The sequence below is a fragment of the Tachypleus tridentatus genome, chromosome 2, assembly GCF_004210375.1.
Source record: "Tachypleus tridentatus isolate NWPU-2018 chromosome 2, ASM421037v1, whole genome shotgun sequence".
NCBI lineage: Eukaryota > Metazoa > Arthropoda > Merostomata > Xiphosura > Limulidae > Tachypleus > Tachypleus tridentatus.
The window spans coordinates 6,599,901-6,623,467 of record NC_134826.1 but is presented as its reverse complement, the minus strand read 5'-3'; the positions used below and the strand labels follow the sequence as shown (position 1 = coordinate 6,623,467).

The window sequence follows — 23,567 nt, the reverse complement described above, 5'->3', positions numbered from 1 at the left end:
GACAGTCAGTAAAGCCTACCACTAAGTCTAGTTTTATCAAACAGTGGTCAGTCAGTAAAGCCTACCACTAAGTCTAGTTTTATCAAACAGTGGTCAGTCAGTAAAGCCTACCACTAAGTCTAGTTTAATCAAACAGTGGTCAGTCAGTAAAGCCTACCACTAAGTCTAGTTTTATCAAACAGTGGTCAATCAGTAAAGCCTACCACTAAGTCTAGTTTTATCAAACAGTGGTCAGTCAGTAAAGCCTACCACTAAGTCTAGTTTTATCAAACAGTGGAATTTAATTATCAATAGTAATAGTTGTGTTTTTACACATTGGTCATGAGGTCACATTCAGTCTACTGACATAACTTTTAAATTCTAATTGAAGTATTTCTTGCATATTTTCTATCTTAAGTTCTCAATGACAGAGAATTATTTTACATATCTGAAGAAATGTGTGTCAGTAGCCATTATTTTATAGTGTAGATGTAGCCGTACAAATATTTTGTTTAGCAACAATTCTTTGTAATATTTAATTAATTTAAACTAGATTTAAGAATAATATTAAATACTTAGAACAAGGTTTGTTTTTTAATATAATCGTGTAACACCACACAAGCCATCGTTAATTTTCAACTGATAGGTTCAAGGTCATAGTTCGTCATCACCACCCAATGGCAAATCTTGTAGTACTTCAATCAAATAGTGAAATTTTATCTTTTATAATGTACCTACAACCTGAAAGTTTAAGTAATGTTACTGAACACAGACTGACAAGGTGATTTTCAATCACTGACTTGTATTTATCTCATAATTTTATCAAACAGTTTTTTCCCTCTTAAGTTCCCCACTTTAACATTTTTTTGGTAAATACCAGTATAATAAATTACAAACACATGTGATGACATTTATTTAATAACTAATTTATTTCAAAGCCTGCAATCAAGAAAAAACACCCAGAATTGAAAATATAGAATGCATCACGAATTAGTACTGTAAAGAGATATTTGTTTGGAAGATTACTTTCTAATAATTCACGATGTATTAAAGACAGGTAGTGCACCTATTTATTACATATGTCTGGTACATGTTTAATCTCAACATGATTAAAAGTTGAAGAATACATCAGTTCATTGTTACTCTTAAAAACAAAATGTTTTTATCTAAATTTACACTAATGTACAAGAAAGACATTACATAAGTGTCAAAGCTTAGAACATAAACTTTTGTCAATGCAAAATATAACAACTCTTGTGTAATAATAAGTAATCAAGATAGCTTAATAAGATTATCAACTTTGAATTAATAAAAACTAGCTTTCTTTCAATTTGTTCACAATAATATCCACCCAAGTAATTCAAATCTTTTGTCAATGATAAATGTATTAACAATACTACCAAATTTCATAAAGGAATGTGAACTAGAAATTACTTTGCCATTGCAGAAATAGAAGCAAATTCTATTCATTAAAAGTCACGTTACCAGTGATCTTGTCTCAATAGTCAGGCCAAATCACAGTTCGTCAGCAACGATAGTCAGATATTTCACATAAGCAGCTGGATGTAGCTATTTCTAGGGCTGGAAAACCAGCATGTTTAAAATGCAAGCATTACAGATACAAGATATTGAAATATATCATAAGGTATTTGTAGACACTCTTTAAGTTCTACAAACACATGTTTATCATCAAAACACAGGTCTGCTGCATTAGAAGTAATTTGTTTAACAGATTAAATGGAATTACAAACAAATTATAATGTACAAGGGGTAAGATGCTCTCTAAACAAGGACACTGAAGACTTATGGTACCTGTAGAAGGAAATCAGTTTGGTCAGACATAAATGAAAATAAAAGAGTGCACTAAAGGGGGTTCAAGACACGAGGGCTTCCTCTATGTCTGACAACACTGTTTTTTGCGTGTATCTGAGCTATCAGTTGGTGCAATAGAAATTGGTTTCACATCATCTCCTGATGGTGATGGGTCATTCTCTGCATCATTTCGGATCTGTTTCTGGGATACGATGCGATATATTTCTGGAAAAGAAATGAACACAAAGCAGCATTATATCATAAGTCCTCAAGTATTTCTTTCCATAAACAAGAAAGTAAAACCATCAATAAAATGAGAGATTTGTCCAATTCTAGGAGTCCAGTGAATGTCAAGTTGTTGGTAGGTTGATATACAGGACTCTGTACATCAATTTACAGAACGTTTAACAGCTTTATCCCATTCAAGTACAAAATTTGATTTTAATGTTTTTAAAATAACAAGGAACACAAACTTGAGAGATGGTGCTGTAACTATCACTACAAAAGTACAAGTTTTAATACAAAAACTATCACAGTATATCCATTTTCAACTGTTTTTACTTTATGCTCAACTAAAGCTAAAGCAGTTCTTAATTTAAATACAAAGTAACTAAAATAGAATGGTATCACCTTAGTTTCAAAACTTAATATAATTTCTAAAATAAGACAAATATATAAAGCAACTACATATGGGAAAATCATAATCAACATATGAGCAATAGGTTGAGAATTGTCAAATATATGACAGGAAGAGAAATACCAAAAACCAAAAGGACCCATAAAGCTGTAGTAATATGCTGATAGTTAGGGTTAATCTATTCACAACTTCAGAGCAAACTTCAGCCCAAATTATCCTCACTGTGAAATGACAAAAGTATGAAACACGTTATTTGAAGAGACTACTACAGATTATAAAACATGGTTTCCTAAAACTGGGGACTGTATTATTTTTCGCGTGTAAAAGTTTGCAAGTTCTCTTTGTATTAAATCAACGGGTATGGTAAGGCTAAATAGAACTGGCCTACTATCAGAGAAAGGTAAATTTACTTATAATGCTACAAGTACTGAAACATTTATACAAACTATATATGTATGTAAATTCACTAACAGTTGTTACAGACTGAGGTGCTTGTCACAAACACATGACAAGTCTTAGATGTAGTAGCTCATCAGGTGCTTGTCACAAACACATGACAAGTCTTAGATGTTGTAGCTCATCAGGTGCTTGTCACAAACACATGAGACAAGTCTTAGATGTTGTAGCTCATCAGGTGCTTGTCACAAACACATGACAAGTCTTAGATGTTGTAGCTCATCAGGTGCTTGTCACAAACACATGACAAGTCTTAGATGCAGTAGCTCATCAGGTGCTTGTCACAAACACATGACAAGTGTTAGATGTACTAGCTCATCAGGTGCTTGTCACAAACACATGACAAGTGTTAGATGTACTAGCTCATCAGGTGCTTGTCACAAACACATGACAAGTGTTAGATGTACTAGCTCATCAGGTGCTTGTCACAAACACATGACAAGTGTTAGATGTACTAGCTCATCAGGTGCTTGTCACAAACACATGACAAGTCTTAGATGTAGTAGCTCAAATCATTTTCTCATATGCAGGTACAATAATGAAATTATATGTTACTTCTGTTTGTAAACAGTCTGTAGACTGGTTAAAGGCAGAAAAAGATAATTGGATGTTACATTACCTGTTAGGATTTGTTGAAATGCAGATTCCACATTTGTAGAATCCAAAGCAGATGTCTCAATAAAGGACAAATTATTTTCTCTGAAATAAAATAATTTTAAGTTGATGCACAGAAAAATGAAACTGAAATTCTGGTTAATTTGACATCTTCTCACTTAACAGTAATATAAAAAGGTTAAATTTAATCTTTCAACAAGTGTGGCCTATTCAATCCACCATTTCTTTAAATGCAAAAGAACATGATGTTATCAGTACAATATCATAAATTTTACTCTGGTTTTTATGAAAATTACAAAGACCTGCTCACATGCATCTGTTGAAAAGTAACAAGGACAGTATGAAATCTAACATGTATCTTCTCTTAAAATTAACTTGTTGCACTTAGCACAACACAGTGACTATCTATTAGTTCTACATAATATTCTAGAAAACCTGTACCATATACATGTAAGGCGGTCAAGAATACATCACATAACACTTTCAACAATTTTGTGAACATTTTAAAACAGCATGTGAAATACTTCATTGGCATTACACATTAAACCTAACTAAACTTACCTGATGTCTTGCCACACGAGAACACTTACACAGCTTTCAAACATGTAACTTAAACATTTTTAGGAATGACCATAATGGTTAAAAATACTATTAAAAGATCTCTGGATCATGGCTTCTCCCAAATCTTACAAACTTTATATTAAATTCTTTTGTACATTTCTCAATAAATTCAATTTAACTACTTTCATACCAAACTGTAAATTACTGTTCACATAATTCTCATGTATTTTAATGTTGACAACTTATAACTACTCTACACAACCATATTTTAAATGTTACCTGTAACCATTTAAGTCAGTAATTGTTCAGACATTACAAAAGAATGGAAGTGACAGGTAATAATTAAAAGTGGACAATTAACCCAATTACTTATGAGCAAAGAACTAGTATAGCATGAAACAACTGAGTAATCTTTCAGTTAAATCTCCTAATGCCACAAATATGGCCAACTATCTAATGTAACATTTACAATTACTTCAACTGCCCAATAATCAAAATACTGCCATTATGAGTTTCCACTAATTCATGTTCAACTTAACTGATTAGTGCTGAAAATCATGAAAACAATCAATCAAAGAATACCACACATTAATACTACTCTCATTTTTACAATACTCCAAAAAATCAGAATATTGCCTTGAAGCAAAATGGACACTCTGTGTACTATTGACAGTGGGTACTGAAATCCAATTTTATCATTACCTTCTGTGTTTAATTGAAGTTTATTCATCTTTGGTATAGCATGGTATGGGGATTATGTGGCACTGTTTTGTGATTTGAGGATCTCAAGTTCAATATCTGTTACCTCCAAGGTTTCACACCCTTTCATTGGTGAGGATATTATGTGTTTCTAGAAATGAAACTAAGAATATCTGCCATTGTCACCAATTCTGAACTGGTGCCTAAAGTGAAGGTAACCAACAACTCTCGGACTACTTTAAATAAAGTGTATATTTACAGTTTTTTAATACTGATATGTCTCTGAAAAAATGCACAACTGTATAATTTAATGTTGGATACATTAACATTTTCAATTTTAATTTCATTATTTGGTGTTAAGTATACTTCAAGTTTACTTTCTCCCTGCTGTACATGTTTTATGTTTGTAACAACACACCTCTTATTTCCTACATGTGTGTGTTCTGGAAACTAAGAGTCTGATAACAAACCAGACAGCATTCCCAAACCACTTCTGTCATAATAATACAAATCAGTTTTTAATAAATTGATACTTGGCACAACTTAATTAATATATCCATGTTATACTGCTTTCACATTCAATATAAAAAACATGTTTTATAACTAATAGCATACAAACAAGTTCCAATTGCAATATACTGTTACGAAGGGAAGAAATCTTCTAATATACTTCAGTAAGTGAATTATCTACAGAAGAGTCTCCTCAGAGCTGTACACAACCAAAAGTTTGAACTTGATTTCTTTGTGAATAATACTAAATAAAAGTTATAAAATAACAATATATTAGTCATGAAATTTTTAAATAAAACAGTTGTTGTAATACAGTTAGAACATATTATTTTTATATAAATTTATAATTCACCAGACACCTGAAAAGTGCTCAGAGATCCTGATAGGATTAATGTACAGTTAAACTATTACACTTAACTCAGCTAGCTTATGTTTTTCAGGACAATTTTAGTAATTTAAAACATACATGTCACAACATGAAAAACCCTTATTCATGCATGCTTTAACAGTTGAAAATAGATCATTTATAGACCAAAATAAATTTGTCACAGAAGCTGGAAAAGTATATACAGTGGAGCGCCATTAAGCCACGGACCAGTAAACTGCGAAATCGCTTAAGCCGCTGTAGCAAGCCTTGTGAGTGAGGATTATCGCGGCTCACCGCTAATTTAAGAACGTGTAAAAACACGGCCTACGAATTTAATCCTGGCTTTATAACTTCAAGGGGATATTTAAAAAGGATTTGCTTTAATTTGGGAAATAAATAAAATATATTACAATAGAAATCGACCGTTAATCTACCTTATCCGCTCTCTATGTCAGCTTTATGGAGGCTGCCATTGTTACCGAATCACACCTCTCCATACATTAAAGTTAATCCGCGGTAAATCCGTGTAAAAGTGATCAATAATTTAAGTATTATTTTTAATTCGATAATCCAATATAATGATCACGCAATGGCCCGGATGAGGCTCCTCGGCAGAGCTGTTGGCGACTTCGGCTTTTCAGTCACAAAGGTTTAAGCAGGTTGGTCCCCCAAATACTGCGGCTTAACGGCGCTCCACTGTATTCTGTATTTATTTCTAGTATGAATACCCATTAGTTTTAAATCAGGAAAATAACAAACAAATGATAAAAGTTTGAAGTGTGTTTATGTTTTGACTTGTTCTCAAAAACAGACATGGGTTATTCTGAATGTAGAACAACAAAAACAGACATGGGTTATTCTGAATGTAGAACAACAAAAACAGACATGGGTTATTCTGAATGTAGAACAACAAAAACAGACATGGGTTATTCTGAATTTAGAACAACAAAAACAGACATGGGTTATTCTGAATTTAGAACAACAAAACAGACATGGGTTATTCTGAATTTAGAACAACAAAAACAGACATGGGTTATTCTGAATTTAGAACAACAAAAACAGACATGGGTTATTCTGAATTTAGAACAACAAAAACAGACATGGGTTATTCTGAATTTAGAACAACAAAAGCAGACATGGGTTATTCTGAATTTAGAACAACAAAAACAGACATGGGTTATTCTGAATTTAGAATAACAAAATACAAACATGTACGTATATAAAAGATACACCTCTTACCTGCAAAAGCCCTAGCCTCATCAGTTGGTACAGCTCTTAAGTGCCGTAAATCACTCTTATTTCCAACTAGCATAATGACAATATTTTGATCAGCATGGTCCCGTAGCTCCTTTAGCCAACGTTCCACGTTCTCATAGGTTAAATGTTTAGCTATATCATACACTAGTAGTGCCCCAACAGCCCCACGGTAATATCTGAAAGAGCACACATAATTACTTCACTTACAGTAACTGTGAGAAGTGCTTTAAGAACACACTCTCTATGTAATACCAATTACCTTACTGAACATACTGTCTCTAACACCAAAAACTCTACTGAACACATGCTGCTAGAGCTGTCTGTGTGACCCCAATGAGCCTACTGAACACATTCTTTTAGAGTTGTGTGTAACATCAAGAACCCCATTGACCACTGAACACATACTGTTAGAGCTGTCTGTGTGAACCCAACAGACCTACTGAACACATACTGTTAGAGCTGTCTGTGTGAACCCAATGGACCTACTGAACACATACTGTTAGAGCTGTCTGTGTGAACCCAACGGACCTACTGAACACATACTGTTAGAGCTGTCTGTGTGAACCCAACGGACCTACTGAACACATACTGTTAGAGCTATCTGTGTGAACCCAACTCTTTCACAGCTATATTTAAATATATAAACAATAAACAATTCTTACATCACCACTAGTACTATACACTTATATATTCCTCATTACTTGTCATAACAAAATTATGTTATCAGAGTGTTAAATTGTTAAGAGAAATTTTATTAATTTAAAATCATGAAAAATTTGATTTTTATTTGGTATAAATATGATTGTTGGTTTCATAGCCTAACTACTTATCAGAATATTAACTTAATATGGAAGTTACTCTTTCCTTGCTATACTATGTTAACACCTGACTCCAATAACATGTTGAGTACCATTCTAGAATATTCTACAATTTATCCAACGAATATAAGGAAAGTGACAAAAAAAATTGAATATTAAGTTTTGTTTCTCAAAATATTTATTCTTCAAAGTTATAGCATGTAAATTCTAAAGAATAACAAACTATGTAGCTTCAAGTAAAATCAAATGTTACCAATCAGGTGCTTGTTTACTTAACTTCCCACAATTTGTATCAATGTAACGATTTTGGTTTCATAAACTACCTGCCTTTGTTATTTTCATGGAAGTTGACTTGCAATACTAATACAGCTAGATGAGAAGAAAAACAGGATTAAAACAGTAAAAAGTAGCAGAAAAGGAAAAAAAAAATTATATATTTCTATCAATCAATATTTAATAATTTCCAAGAAAACATATGCAAGGTAAATGTTTTTAAAATCCACATGATTTCAATATAAAACTACAGAATGAATAACAATGCAACTTGTTCACCAGAGTGGTGTATTTCCTATGAATCTGTTATTTTGCGACTCAATTTCATAACCAATAAAACAGGACATTTATAAAATGATAACAGAAATACATCTTATGATATCACGTCATTCATATTTACATTGAAAAAAAAAACAACAAAAAACATTTGCACAACATTCTAATTTATTCATCTAGAAACATGTACATACAATGCACAGTTTACAATTATTCAGTATTCAAAACTTGGCCACACATTCTGGGACTTCTCCAATAATCATTGTTTAGACTTTGTGTTGTTGATACAGATGGAAACCTCTCGAGGAATTTGGTTTTTCTTCATGATTATAAACTAAAAAGTGATATACAACTGTAAAGATAAACTAGTTAATGTTGAAAAAGTCTTGGGATGTATTTTATAACATTTGTGAAAGGGTGTTGCCTGAATTAAGAGATGTGATAGTTACATTAACTTTGCTACAGAAGCTACACATTATGTAACAATTAGAAATCTCCTAGGTAAAGGGTGTTGCCTGAATTAAGAGATGTGATAGTTACATTAACTTTGCTACAGAAGCTACACATTATGTAACAATTAGAAATCTCCTAGGTAAAGGGTGTTGCCTGAATGAAGAGATGTGATAGTTACATTAACTTTGCTACAGAAGCTACACATTATGTAACAATTAGAAATCTCCAAGGTAAAGGGTGTTGCCTGAATTAAGAGATGTGATAGTTACATTAACTTTGCTACAGAAGCTACACATTATGTAACAATTAGAAATCTCCTAGGTAAAGGGTGTTGCCTGAATGAAGAGATGTGATAGTTACATTAACTTTGCTACAGAAGCTACACATTATGTAACAATTAGAAATCTCCTAGGTAAAGGGTGTTGCCTAAATGAAGAGATGTGATAGTTACATTAACTTTGCTACAGAAGCTACACATTATGTAACAATTAGAAATCTCCTAGGTAAATAAATCTGTTGAGATGTAAGCATGTATTGGATATCATAGATCCTGTGGAACAACACGTACACACAAATAAAGTTTAGTTAGGCTTAGTGAGTACAGTTGGTAAAGTTTTAGAAAATATGTTTAATGTACATTTGTTGTTGATTTATTGAGATGGTGTTCTCCTGAAAACTACCTGCGGAAACTTCACATATAAATATGATTTAAAAAACACAAACTGAATCAAAATCCATGGAATTTTCTTTAGAATATTTGTGGGTTTCCTTAGAGTTGTTATTGGCATAACTACATCTCTTTGGGGATATATGTATATATATATGCTGTAGATTCTACAATCCAGTACGTGAAATTCATGTTGTAGGCCATATAGCACATTGTAACAAGAGGGTTAATGTAACAGAATGTTTGAATAAAACAATCTTATATTCAAATGTAGCAACAGGAAAAGTGCATACAGTTGTTCAATCAGCGTCACAGTAAAGGTCAACACACAAACTTATGCACTTGTACAGTTAGATTTGTCAGTCATGTTGTGCACCTCTTAATAGCAATTAGATATTATAAGGTTGTAAATCTGATAAGTTTACAAAACAAATCTTATAAAACACTGTAGTTCCTATATGTTAACAACTAAAGTCGCAGTATGTGTTTCTGACAAATGTTCAAGTATTACTATTATCATCATCAGAAACCTAAATAAACAAACTTTTAATGTTGCATTTCACAGCTTTTACTGGAAATTGCAGGAAGTGTTTTCATGTTGCAGTTCTGGGTACTTATGTATTTTTATAATGCTACAAATCACATTTCTGTGTGTTCATAGCTGAGAAATATTCTAAACTTTTCACTCCCTATTGGGAGTCTACAAGACTAGAACGATTACACTGTTAGAGAAATATTCTAAAATTTTCACTCACTATTGGGAGTCTACAAGACTAGAACGATTACACTGTTAGAGAAATATTCTAAACTTTTTCACTCGCTACTGGGAGTCTACAAGACTAGAACGATTACACTGTTAGAGAAATATTCTAAAATTTTCACTCACTATTGGGAGTCTACAAGACTAGAACGATTACACTGTTAGAGAAATATTCTAAACTTTTCACTCACTACTGGGAGTCTACAAGACTAGAACGATTACACTGTTAGAGAAATATTCTAAACTTTTCACTCGCTACTGGGAGTCTACAAGACTAGAACGATTACACTGTTAGAGAAATATTCTAAACTTTTCACTCGTTACTGGGAGTCTACAAGACTAGAACGATTACACTGTTAGAGAAATATTCTAAACTTTTCACTCGCTACTGGGAGTCTACAAGACTAGAACGATTACACTGTTAGAGAAATATTCTAAACTTTTCACTCGCTACTGGGAGTCTACAAGACTAGAACGATTACACTGTTAGAGAAATATTCTAAACTTTTCACTCGCTACTGGGAGTCTACAAGACTAGAACGATTACACTGTTAGAGAAATATTCTAAACTTTTCACTCGCTACTGGGAGTCTACAAGACTAGAACGATTACACTGTTAGAGAAATATTCTAAACTTTTCACTTTCGCTACTGGGAGTCTACAAGACTAGAACGATTACACTGTTAGAGAAATATTCTAAACTTTTCACTCGCTACTGGGAGTCTACAAGACTAGAACGATTACACTGTTAGAGAAATATTCTAAACTTTTCACTCGCTACTGGGAGTCTACAAGACTAGAACGATTACACTGTTAGAGAAATATTCTAAACTTTTCACTTGCTACTGGGAGTCTACAAGACTAGAACGATTACACTGTTAGAGAAATATTCTAAACTTTTCACTCGCTACTGGGAGTCTACAAGACTAGAACGATTACACTGTTAGAGAAATATTCTAAACTTTTCACTCGCTACTGGGAGTCTACAAGACTAGAACGATTACACTGTTAGAGAAATATTCTAAACTTTTCACTCACTACTGAGAGTCTACAAGACTAGAACGATTACACTGTTAGAGAAATATTCTAAACTTTTTACTCACTATTGGGAGTCTACAAGACTAGAACGATTACACTGATTAGAGAAAATGCATCTAATATTTCACCAGGTGGGCAGAAGTGTTTCTTTAACAGGAAGTATTATGACACTTTTGGACACTGATATTTAAAGTCTTCAGCAATACAAACATACAAAAAATAATAATTTGAATATATTAAAACCCCAGAAAACCATATTCAAAAATCAAAATGTTCAAAGGTAAGGATGCAAGAGTAACATACTGATAAACTTACGTACTGGAAATTCTAACATCACTTAAATACATAAAAATAAAAAAAAGCTTACAAATTTATACAATAACTGCAGATTTTAACATAAAACTGCATTTGTTTATCCTAAGTAGTTTTAACTTGTAACAGTACATCTCTGTGTGTACTTTAAGTAGTTTTAACTTGTAACAGTACATCTCTGTGTGTACTTTAAGTAGTTTTAACTTGTAACAGTACATCTCTGTGTGTACTTTAAGTAGTTTTAACTTGTAACAGTACATCTCTGTGTGTACTTTAAGTAGTTTTAACTTGTAACAGTACATCTCTGTGTGTACTTTAAGTAGTTTTAACTTGTAACAGTACATCTCTGTGTGTACTTTATGTAGTTTTAACTTGTAACAGTACATCTCTATGTTCTTTAGGTAGCTTTTTTTGGTCTTTGGCCCATTTCTCACTACTACATTACAAGTTTTTAAATCACTCAGTAAAGGTACTAGAAAGTGAATGTTTTGTGGAGAAACATTATTTATCTAACTTAATCTGAAGAGTTTCCTTATTACATTTTACTTACTTTAATAACAACGAATAAAGACTTCACGTTGTTAAACCTACTAATACAGATGGTAGTAGTGAACTAATTTGTATTTATAAAATTATGAACCATAAAACATACTAAAAACAACAATGTGCCTTAACTATCACAATGTTTCTACCTATACAAGAAGAGCCATGACAAATTTGTTAAAGCCAGTTGATCTATTTCTTGCAAGAACTGGTATTGAAAATGTTCTGTTCTGAAAACAGTGTAACATAATACATCATGTGAAAACCTTGGCTTTCTATGTGTTATAAATAATATAGTATTAGAAATATTGAAAGATGATGTAACTGAACAAGAATGTAAGATAACATTACACACTGCCTGAGCAAGGTTAACATTACACACTGCCTGAGCAAGGTTAACATTACACACTGCCCGAGCAAGGTTATATTATAATGAGTAATTTACGTAAAATTTCAAAATTCTTGAAGGATTGGTGAATTAATTAGTTAAAAGGAGATGGCCAGAGAAGAAAAATGTCACTTGTAACATAAACTTTGTACTGCCTCATAAAATTAACAAATTAAAACTTGTACACTATGTAAACTATGGATACAAAAACAAAATTTAAATAATTTTGATTGTAACGAAATAAAAACCTTATGACATGCACAGTAAAGACATCCATGATGATAGGGTCAAAACACCATATGAAACCTGATCAAAAAATAAAAGTCTAAAAATACACAGTCATTTATAGTATTTATCTATTATTACAGTAATATAATTACAATTACAGTATTTATCTATTATTACAGTAATATAATTACAATTACAGTATTTATCTATTATTACAGTAATATAATTACAATTACAGTATTTATCTATTATTACAGTAATATAATTACAATTACAGTATTTATCTATTATTACAGTAATAATTACAATCACCAGTATAATTACAATATTTATCTATTATTACAGTAATATAATTACAATTACAGTATTTATCTATTATTACAGTAATATAATTACAATTACAGTATTTATCTATTATTACAGTAATATAATTACAATTATAGTATTTATCTATTATTACAGTAATATAATTACAATCACCAGTATAATTACAATTACAGTATTTATCTATTATTACAGTAATATAATTACAATCACCAGTATAATTACAATTACAGTATTTATCTATTATTACAGTAATATAATTACAATCACCAGTATAATTACAATTACAGTATTTATCTATTATTACAGTAATATAATTACAATCACCAGTATAATTACAATTACAGTATTTATCTATTATTACAGTAATATAATTACAATCACTAGTATAATTACAATTACAGTATTTATCTATTATTACAGTAATATAATTACAATCACCAGTATAATTACAATTACAGTATTTATCATAATTTCAATACTTCCAAAACCAAACCTTCAAACCCCAATACCCGATACACTAACTGCTTGTAACTACTCATTGCATCATATGGACAAGAACATCACTTACGCACTAGTGATAGCTCTGTATCTTTCTTGTCCAGCTGTATCCCAGATCTGAGCCTTGATTGTTTTCCCATCAACCTGTATGCTCCGTGTAGCAAATTCTACACCGATGGTGCTCTTGCTTTCCAAGTTAAATTCATTCCTTGTAAACCTAGAGAGGAGGTTGCTTTTGCCAACACCCGAATCTCCAATCAAAACAACTGTAAAAGAAAACTTGGTTGTACATTTAAAGTAGAATTTAACACTGACTTTCTAAACTATGTTCTGAATGTACATACAGCATATAATTCTTGGAAATTCTAGTATCCATCTACTACTTTGACAGTAACATAGCTAAGACTTTAACAATCTGCAAAACTTACAATATCCTCTGTCACACAATGGGTCACAAATGGTACCATAAGTACCATCAAATTAAACTACAATCTATGTCACAATATATAGTTTTTCTCAGCATTCACACCATGTTAGAATGAACAAGTGTTGTCATTATTTTAGATAACATGCTAGTATGTTGCTCATAGAACATTAACACTTTGTTAACAAGTTCAGATAGTTTTATATAAAAATTGCTTTATAACATATCCCAAGAGAAACTAAACACTTCCTTCATGTTGCTCTCATAAGGTTTATTACCACTACTTTCTAACACCTAGCAAGTTTTCCACTTCTCAATTTTTCTATCAATTCTAAACAAAACACTATACATGTACACTCTTATCAGTTAGGATAAGAACAATGACACTGATGTTATTAACAACAGGAATAGTGTTCCAACATTCACACCTTACATGTACACTCTTATCAGTTAGGATAAGAACAATGACACTGATGTTATTAACAACAGGGATAGTGGTCCAACATTCACACCTTACATGTACACTCTTATCGGTTAGGATAAGAACAATGACACTGATGTTATTAACAACAGGGATAGTGGTCCAACATGCACACCTTACATGTACACTTATCAGTTAGGATAAGAACAATGACACTGATGTTATTAACAACAGGGATAGTGGTCCAACATTCACACCTTACATGTACACTTATCAGTTAGGATAAGAACAATGACACTGATGTTATTAACAGGGATAGTGGTCCAACATTCACACCTTACATGTACACTTATCAGTTAGGATAAGAACAATGACACTGATGTTATTAACAACAGGGATAGTGGTCCAACATTCACACCTTACATGTACACTTATCAGTTAGGATAAGAACAATGACACTGATGTTATTAACAACAGGGATAGTGGTCCAACATTCACACCTTACATGTACACTTATCAGTTAGGATAAGAACAATGACACTGATGTTATTAACAGGGATAGTGGTCCAACATTCACACCTTACATGTACACTTATCAGTTAGGATAAGAACAATGACACTGATGTTATTAACAGGGATAGTGGTCCAACATTCACACCTTACATGTACACTTATCAGTTAGGATAAGAACAATGACACTGATGTTATTAACAACAGGGATAGTGGTCCAACATTCACACCTTACATGTACACTTATCAGTTAGGATAAGAACAATGACATTGATGTTATTAACAACAGGGATAGTGGTCCAACATTCACACCTTACATGTACACTTATCAGTTAGGATAAGAACAATGACACTGATGTTATTAACAACAGGGATAGTGATCCAACATGCACACCTTTCAAGTTAATAAAACTTCTGTCATATACAGTACATCAACTCATTTAAATCATAATAGCTGAAAATGTTACCCATAACATCTTGTTTTATTACTGTTAGCCATAACTTTAAAAATCAGTCATTCAAAATAACATAGTCATGCCAAGATGTTACAACACCTCTAATCAACTACATGCTGAAAAATGTATAACACCCATTCAGTATACTGACTTGTCTAGACAAACAGTAGAATTATGTGCAGTCAATGAACTAATTTTATTTATATAAGTAGTTCAATCAGATTGTATTTTAATTCTACAAATAAAACACATTTCCTGTTCCAAAATGAAACTGCCTTGTATATGGGTGTGCCAGTGTAGTTTTCTTTAACTTTATTACACTAACAGCAATTTTTGTTTTAACAGTAAGGTGTGTAATTTAACCAATGATGAACCATTAACAAGCCAACATGGTTATTTGAATAATTCAATATAACTGATTGACTATAACCATCAATTACATTTAAGTGTCAAACAAAATTACTGAAATCATGAATAAATCAATTAATGCCCTGAAAATAAACATACTACCTCTGATTATTACCATTTATCAATATTCCAATTACCCAGGTAATACCATCACAATTTTTATTTATTATTACTTCAACATTGTGTTCAGCTTAATGTGTCACAACTCATGAAAATGTCTCAGATTATTACAACTTTTGATTATTCCAACTATCCATGTCTCATGAAAACAATAAATTAGTAATTATTAAGCAAGTTGCACACTAACAATCCAGCCACAGTTACATGTACGTACAGTCAACAAGTCGCACACTAACAATCCAGCTACAGTTACATGTACGTACAGTCAACAAGTCGCACACTAACAATCCAGCTACAGTTACATGTACGTACAGTCAACAAGTCGCACACTAACAATCCAGCTACAGTTACATGTACGTACAGTCAACAAGTTGCACACTAACAATCCAGCTACAGTTACAATGTATGTACAGTCAACAAGTCGCACACTAACAATCCAGCTACAGTTACAATGTATGTACAGTCAACAAGTCACACACTAACAATCCAGCTACAGTTACAATGTATGTACAGTCAACAAGTCGCACACTAACAATCCAGCTACAGTTACAATGTATGTACAGTCAACAAGTCACACACTAACAATCCAGCTACAGTTACAATATATGTACAGTCAACAAGTCGCACACTAACAATCCAGCTACAGTTACAATGTATGTACAGTCAACAAGTCACACACTAACAATCCAGCTACAGTTACAATGTATGTACAGTCAAGTCACACACTAACAATCCAGCTACAGTTACAATGTATGTACAGTCAACAAGTCACACACTAACAATCCAGCTACAGTTACAATGTATATACAGTCAACAAGTCACATAATAGTAGCTGATGAATGCAATTTGTTATTGTTTTTATAACAATTCTCTGTTGTAACTTTTTCAGTTTACTTTTAACACATTACAGTTCACAATTCACAAGCACATAGTTTGTGGTCCTATTTAACTGCTCAAAATCTGTTTCTGTTAAAAGATTCTGTTACCTTCTACACACCAATAAATATATCTTGTAAACAACATATTTTCTAAAGACGTTCTATAAAGTATACACTGGTAATTCTAATGTGTTATGAAAATTTATTACTCTGTTTTCTTTGATGCTTACAAATAAAAGAAATGTAATTACTAAATCAGAATGAAGTAGCTACTTGGTCACAGCTAGATAAGGCCATCAGTTCCACACATTCTAAGGACAATTTTAACCTCAGATTTGCCTTTTATAAACTTTACCAAATCCATTGTCTTGTTTCACATCAACTGGCACTAGGAAAGGTGACACCAGTGAATAACAAACATATTTCAACTAAAATTAGTACATACACTTATCTTCAAAAGCTTTAACATTTAATCATTTCTTAATTTTACTACAAAACTTTTCACTAGTATTTTATAGCATTAATCTAATAACACAATGAATACACCTACTACATAGTTTAACAAAACACTGAAATTTATTACTTAATATTTGAAAAATATCCATCAACTCGCTGAATGTGTTTTTAAGTTCATACAATGCAATATGGGGGATATTTGCACAACTGTTCCTAATTTAGCAGTGAAAGAATAAAGGTAAAGGAAACAGTCATCACCATCCACCACCACCAACTCTTAGGCTACTCTTTAACCATAAATAGTGGGATTGACTGTCACACCATAATACCCCCATGGTTGAAAGGGCTAGCATGTTCATTGGAACAGGGATTCAAACCCATCATCCACAAATTGCAAGTCAAGTATCCTGAACACTTGGCCATGTTGGGACGCACATGAAAATAAATGCCAAATAAAAATTTAATCCAAGTAAATGTTTCATGAACATGTTTCCTAAACACTGTATTATAACTGTATTATAGTACCAATATATGTATAAACATTTGGCCATCTTCCATAAGTAGTTCTTGATTAGAATGTTAACTTGTGTACATTTTGTTTTATTAAAATTTGCCTCTTAACCCTATCACAATGGGTCACAGGTCAAAGGCAATTCATCATGTGTGTTAGCTTGCATTCAAAATCTTACTAAACTACTATTTTATGAATTTATGTCAATTTTGGAATCAAACTGTAGATTATAATTCAAACTTTAGCATTTCTTAATTTAAAAGTAAAAGTTAACAGATTTATATGTAGATTTTAGTGAATTACATGGTATGTTGAATACAGCACTGTTTAAATTTAGATGTTTGTGATGTCAAAGTACTTATATTGATAAGCTAAAATAAGAACCTTGTATCTTTATTTTGCTGAGATATGGATATGTAATGAATCAAATTCAGTGGTGATGTTCACCTTTTTCAATTTTTGAAAATGGTTCCTTATGTACTTACTTCTATATACGACACGTGAATAACCAAATCGACAGCTTAGAATGTCCTTCTGTTAGAAGGTCTCCTCATTTTTTCAAACCAGCATTTCAAGAAGACAGGAAGTGTCTTTAATCTGCTTGAAATTTCATATTTTCTTGGAACAAAAAAAAATTACATTTCCTAATTTTTTTTTTATGGTGGTTACAAGGCTGGTCAAATTTGCAGACCCTACACAGTTAGGGTAGAAAAAATAACAGACAAAATATAAAGTTTTATTTGAAACAAATCTTTGAAATGTATTTAAGGTTTTGGAGATTACACAAACAACATTTGAGATTTTGGGACAAAGAATAATTTTTTTAAATTATAACATGAAAATCACTTTGTGCTCAGACGAGCAACAAAATATACAACATTTTCACAAACAAATCTTTAGTAAAAATACTTCATTAAAGGACCTGATTTGGTGTATATAAAATAACTGCAACCTTTACAAGTTTACCACATTTTGTGAAGATGCACACACTGTGTGAAAAGTTACAATATAAACACTTAACTTGTGGAAATGTGTATATGAAATCTTGTATATTATATCAAGACCATCATTAAAGGGTTACTAAAGCCTCATGGACTGAAAAATGCAAAAACTGGTTTTTGAAGAAATATTCCTAAATGGTCAAATATCTAATTCTGATTTATTCATTTTGATGGCAAAGACAAAGAATTTTCAGATGAATAGCAAATGCACCAATGTGTATGTCTCCATAAAAAAGCTTATAAAACTCAACTAATTTTTTATAATCTCTCACCTAAGTTGAGAAACATCAATAATGTATTCTAGCCACCTACTGGTTAAAAAGACATTTGATATGAAAATATAGTTTTATATAATATGATACAATCCCTGATTTACTTACAATGATATTAACATTTTTCTGATTATGCAAATGACCAACTGTAAATAACTACTTTAAATATATATAAATTAACAAAATCCCACTGAATCTTTATAATCAAACATTAAATAATTAAAACACCTAAGTTAAAATGTCATCTTTGTTTTCCTAAAATTGTAATATCTAGCTTAAAATATGAGTTAGTTACTTTGAGAAAAAACAGTTATAAACATTTCCCACTCAAATGAGATTTGAATGGGAGATTTCTGTTTGAGACAAACCACTTAGCCTCCTTAAACATTCTGTGATAATGAGAAAACCCACTTGTAGAGAAAATCATACATGTAAAAACAGCTGGTATGGGTAGAGAAAGCAGTATGTAGAGGTGCGAACAATGTTTCGACCTTCTTTGGTCATCAAAACGTTGTTTGCTCCTCTGCATAGTGCTTTCTCTACCCATACCAGCTGTTTTTACATATATAACACCTTAAACATCACCAACAAAAAGAACATCCCAATCAAAGAGTGTCTTTTATTATACAAATACCCTCAGTGTAGGCACATAGTATGTATCATGAAACTGTCGAATCAAAAACACCGTACAATACAAAACGTAGGCACATAGTATGTATCATGAAACTGACGAATCAAAAACACCGTACAATACAAAACGTAGGCACATAGTATGTATCATGAAACTACCGAATCAAAAACACCGTACAATACAAAACGTGGGCGCATAGTATGTATCATGAAACTGACGAATCAAAAACACCGTACAATACAAAACGTAGGCACATAGTATGTATCATGAAACTACCGAATCAAAAACACCGTACAATACAAAACGTAGGCACATAGTATGTATCATGAAACTGTCAAATCAAAAACACAGTACAATACAAAACGTAGGCACATAATATGTATCATGAAACTGACAAATCAAAAACACTGTACAATACAAAACGTAGGCACATAGTATGTATCATGAAACTGACAAATCAAAAACACCGTACAATACAAAACGTAGGCACATAGTATGTATCATGAAACTACCGAATCAAAAACACCGTACAATACAAAACGTAGGCACATAGTATGTATCATGAAACTGTCGAATCAAAAACACCGTACAATACAAAACGTAGGCACATAGTATGTATCATGAAACTGTCGAATCAAAAACACCATACAATACAAAATTTTAGTTAAGACAAATTACAACCAATTATCAAGTATATAGGTGTAATAACTAATAATATTTCTATTAATACTGTATATATAACTTACAGTTGCCACACATTCAGTGGAATAATCAGAGACAATTACAAAAAGAACCAATCTGCCATTCATTTCTTTTCTGAGTTGTATAATATTGGAACATTTTACTCTCTAGATTATCCAATTTATCAAATGCTGTGCTACTCCAAAGCAGTTACAGAAATTTCTTAGAGCTAAAACACTGCCTCAACTGAAGTCTGAGTGTTCAGCTCCTTAAAACTTGTGTCTTAGTAATTACAAATCTTTTGGTATTCTTTGAAAAGGTCACTGCTTATGTAGGTGAGGGTAGGGGTATATGTGATGTATTTGGATTTTCAGATAGCAACTGACATGATACCATAATAAAAGCTTATGAAAAAATTATCTATAGGTGATGGGGATAAGTTAGCTGATTGGATAGAAAAGTAGCTGTATGGAAGAAAGCTGAGGATTGTAACAAATGGAGTTCAGTCAAACTTGATTAATGTCATAAGTGGGATATCTCAGGTCTTAAAACCTTTGCTTTTTGATTTACATCAGTGATAGATAATCAATAAAAGTACTTACTTTTACAGATGATATTAAGGTCTTGGATGTTGGCAGCTATGAAGATGCTGTTACTTTACAAAAATATTTAGATCATTTAATGAGTTGGACAAATAAATGGATGTTAATTATAATAAATGCAATACAGTGCAAAAGTTAATTTGCATTACAATTTGTATGGAAATAACCTTAAGTGTTATGAAAGAGGGTTATCTTAGTGTAATGGATGATAATTCTTGAAAGCCATCCAAGGAATGCCAGTGGTAAAACAAATAGGATTTTAGGTTGTATCCACAGAAATATTGAATAAAAGTCTAAAAAGATTATAATTTCATTGTATAGGTGACTGGTTAGGCCACATTCATAAGATCTTGTACAGTCTTGGGCTCCTCACCTTAGGAAAGACACTGAAGTATTGGAAGAGGTTCAGATGTGTTGCATAGTGTCCCAAAAGGGTTGTCATGTGAGGAGAAATTAAGATCCTTAAAATTTTCTCTTGAAAAATGAAACATTTGAGTAGATCTGATTGAAGTATTTAAGACTGTAAAAGGAACTTTTAGTGTTGATGCATCATATTTTTCCATACTTAACAGAGAGAACAGTGGGACAAGTTTTGACATAGGAGTCATCATCTTCAACTAAGCTATACTTCTTTAACAGGTTAGTTGGTATATGGAATGGGTTGTCTTCAAATATATTGGGGACATTATATTTAAACAAGTTTAAGGGAAGACCAGCTAAAAATATTAATAACAGCTGGCTTTGAGTTGTTTTTAGTAGTTTTAGTTCAGTGAACAGGACAGCCTAGATGGTACATGTCCCATGTTTTCACTAAATATTGTTAACTACAAATGTTTTTCAATCATCTGGTTTTATGGACTCAAAACATCTAACAATCTTAGAGTTTAAACATGTCAACCATCCAGATTAAAGTTGTCAAGAGATTCCATCTTATTCTTAGATAACAAATTTTCCAAACCTGGAATAATTCTATTAGCCCCTATGAACCATCTCCAACAACTCATTCATTACATCATCCAATCAACCCTGAATTTCTTTAATTAGCTTTTCTCCTAGATACAATCTTCCTGGAACATCTCCTTTATGCTGCATATAACAAGCTTTTCTTATCAAATTCCAAGTATACCACATTTAATGAATTACTTGTATCCAACTTAAATATATAACAACTTCAAAAGTTTGCAAATTCATAAAATTAGTTTAAGTTGTACATACATTTGTAAACCTACTTAAACACAGACACTGATATGCAACTTTCCCTTCACAACCATGAAAACTTTATTCACAGAGTGAACCTCTCTATCACTGAATGCAAGAACATGGCACATACACTCATGCCCTTGCATGTGTTATAATAGTAATAATAATGAAGAAACTATGCAAGTTTAACACTTACATTAAAAATAGAAATAACTTAATAGTTAACACTCATTTAGTGGCCATTCATGAAATACCTGAACAATAAAGAAACTGAAGTCTATAGTATTTATTGACATAGCAAATAACTAGAAACAATACCATATATCTATAGTAAGGAATGGTGAAACTGACATGCTCTTATAAATGTCAATACAGTAAAGATTCTTTATGTCATTACCCAACACTTACCATGGTGAAAATGTCAGACATCGGATTATAAGCATATCTATGACAGTGTCAAATCTTTTGGAAATATACACATATATCTACAAATCAAGAAATATAACAAACTAATTCACCGAGTGATTTAAATTTTTTCGCCAATCATTTTTTATAATAATAGTTTTTCAGTTAAACTTTTAAATTTTTATATTCGGTTCAACGTGTTGTGTATAGAAACTACGCTGTATATTCATCTGCTAGACAAGTTTCAGGACTGAAAATTGTATACAGATTAACTTGTGGATCGGCAAAGCACTGAAATGCTTTACAGTTCAAGATAACGCAACACTGAGTTAGGCTTAACGTTTCCAAACCGCAATTTCCCTTAGAGGTTAAATTATCTCTTTTCAGCTCACCTTTGAACAGATAGTCATATTCGTCATCCTTACTACCCATTTTTTTACAATTTTAATTTCTAACTTGTCAATGAGTTATTCTAAAACTCCAAACTGAAACTTAAAAAAAATATGTAAATGTAACTTTTTAAATCATATAACGTCTAATAACTTTCTTTCGAAACCAGGAGTATTATATCTTACAAGCCAACTCCCCTCACGTATATTCTATTAAGAGGTTTACTGTTAACGACACTAACGCCGCCAAAATATTTCTTATTGAATCATTTAACTCGTCACAAAAGTATATGTAATATATAGAGAGGAAATTTCAGTGCAAAATTATATGTGATTGCAAGAAGTGAGAACAAAATCTTCTATTAGCTGTTAAAAAATATATTTGGCTAAAGAGTGACACAAAACTGTTCTTACGTGTAGTGAGTGCTAAACAAGACATGAAATATGCATCACCCCTCTCCCCAGGAAAGAAAATGTATAGGAAATTATCTTACAATCAAAATATTACGAGAATAATTGTAGTCATTCTCTTTTAAGATTTTGAACAATTATCAGTTCATTAAATTAATACAAACGTTCTTAAATATATGGGATTTAATGTTAAGATTAAAAACTTAATAATATAAGCTGTTTATTGAATATATCAAATAATAAAACTGGTCGGAAAACTATTTAATCGAAAGCTAAATTTGAACCAGCATTGACTTAAAACACAATTAACTTTCTTTA

General features: G+C 31.7%; 1 protein-coding gene across 2 annotated transcripts; it reads right to left on the bottom strand.

Moving 5' to 3' along the window:
• Positions 1–884: 884 nt before the first annotated feature.
• LOC143237572 (ras-related protein Rab-11B-like) lies at positions 885–23,084 on the bottom strand. 2 transcript variants are annotated; one of them, XM_076476991.1, is made up of 6 exons: positions 22,842–23,084; positions 13,545–13,740; positions 6,876–7,069; positions 5,137–5,139; positions 3,504–3,581; positions 885–2,016 (listed from the first exon to the last, which is right to left on the bottom strand). In XM_076476991.1, the coding sequence occupies exons 1-6, from the start codon at positions 22,879–22,881 to the stop codon at positions 1,874–1,876; spliced, it is 654 nt and encodes a 217-aa protein (XP_076333106.1). In that variant the 5' UTR covers positions 22,882–23,084; the 3' UTR covers positions 885–1,873. The 2 variants fall into 2 exon arrangements, with proteins under 2 accessions (XP_076333106.1, XP_076333097.1); XM_076476982.1 differs by lacking the exons at positions 885–2,016; positions 3,504–3,581; positions 5,137–5,139 and adding an exon at positions 5,375–5,513.
• Between the last annotated feature and the right edge of the window lie 483 nt (positions 23,085–23,567).

What these genes read in the sequence shown, in the direction of transcription:
- LOC143237572 (XM_076476991.1), bottom strand. Translation starts at nt 22,881, where the DNA reads ATGGGTAGTAAGGATGACGAATATGACTATCTGTTCAAAG. An exon ending in ATATGACTATCTGTTCAAAG is followed by an intron (nt 13,741 to 22,841) that starts GTGAGCTGAAAA and finishes TTTCTTTTACAG; the next exon opens with TTGTTTTGATTGGAGATTCG. An exon ending in TACAGAGCTATCACTAGTGC is followed by an intron (nt 7,070 to 13,544) that starts GTAAGTGATGTT and finishes GTGCTCTTTCAG; the next exon opens with ATATTACCGTGGGGCTGTTG.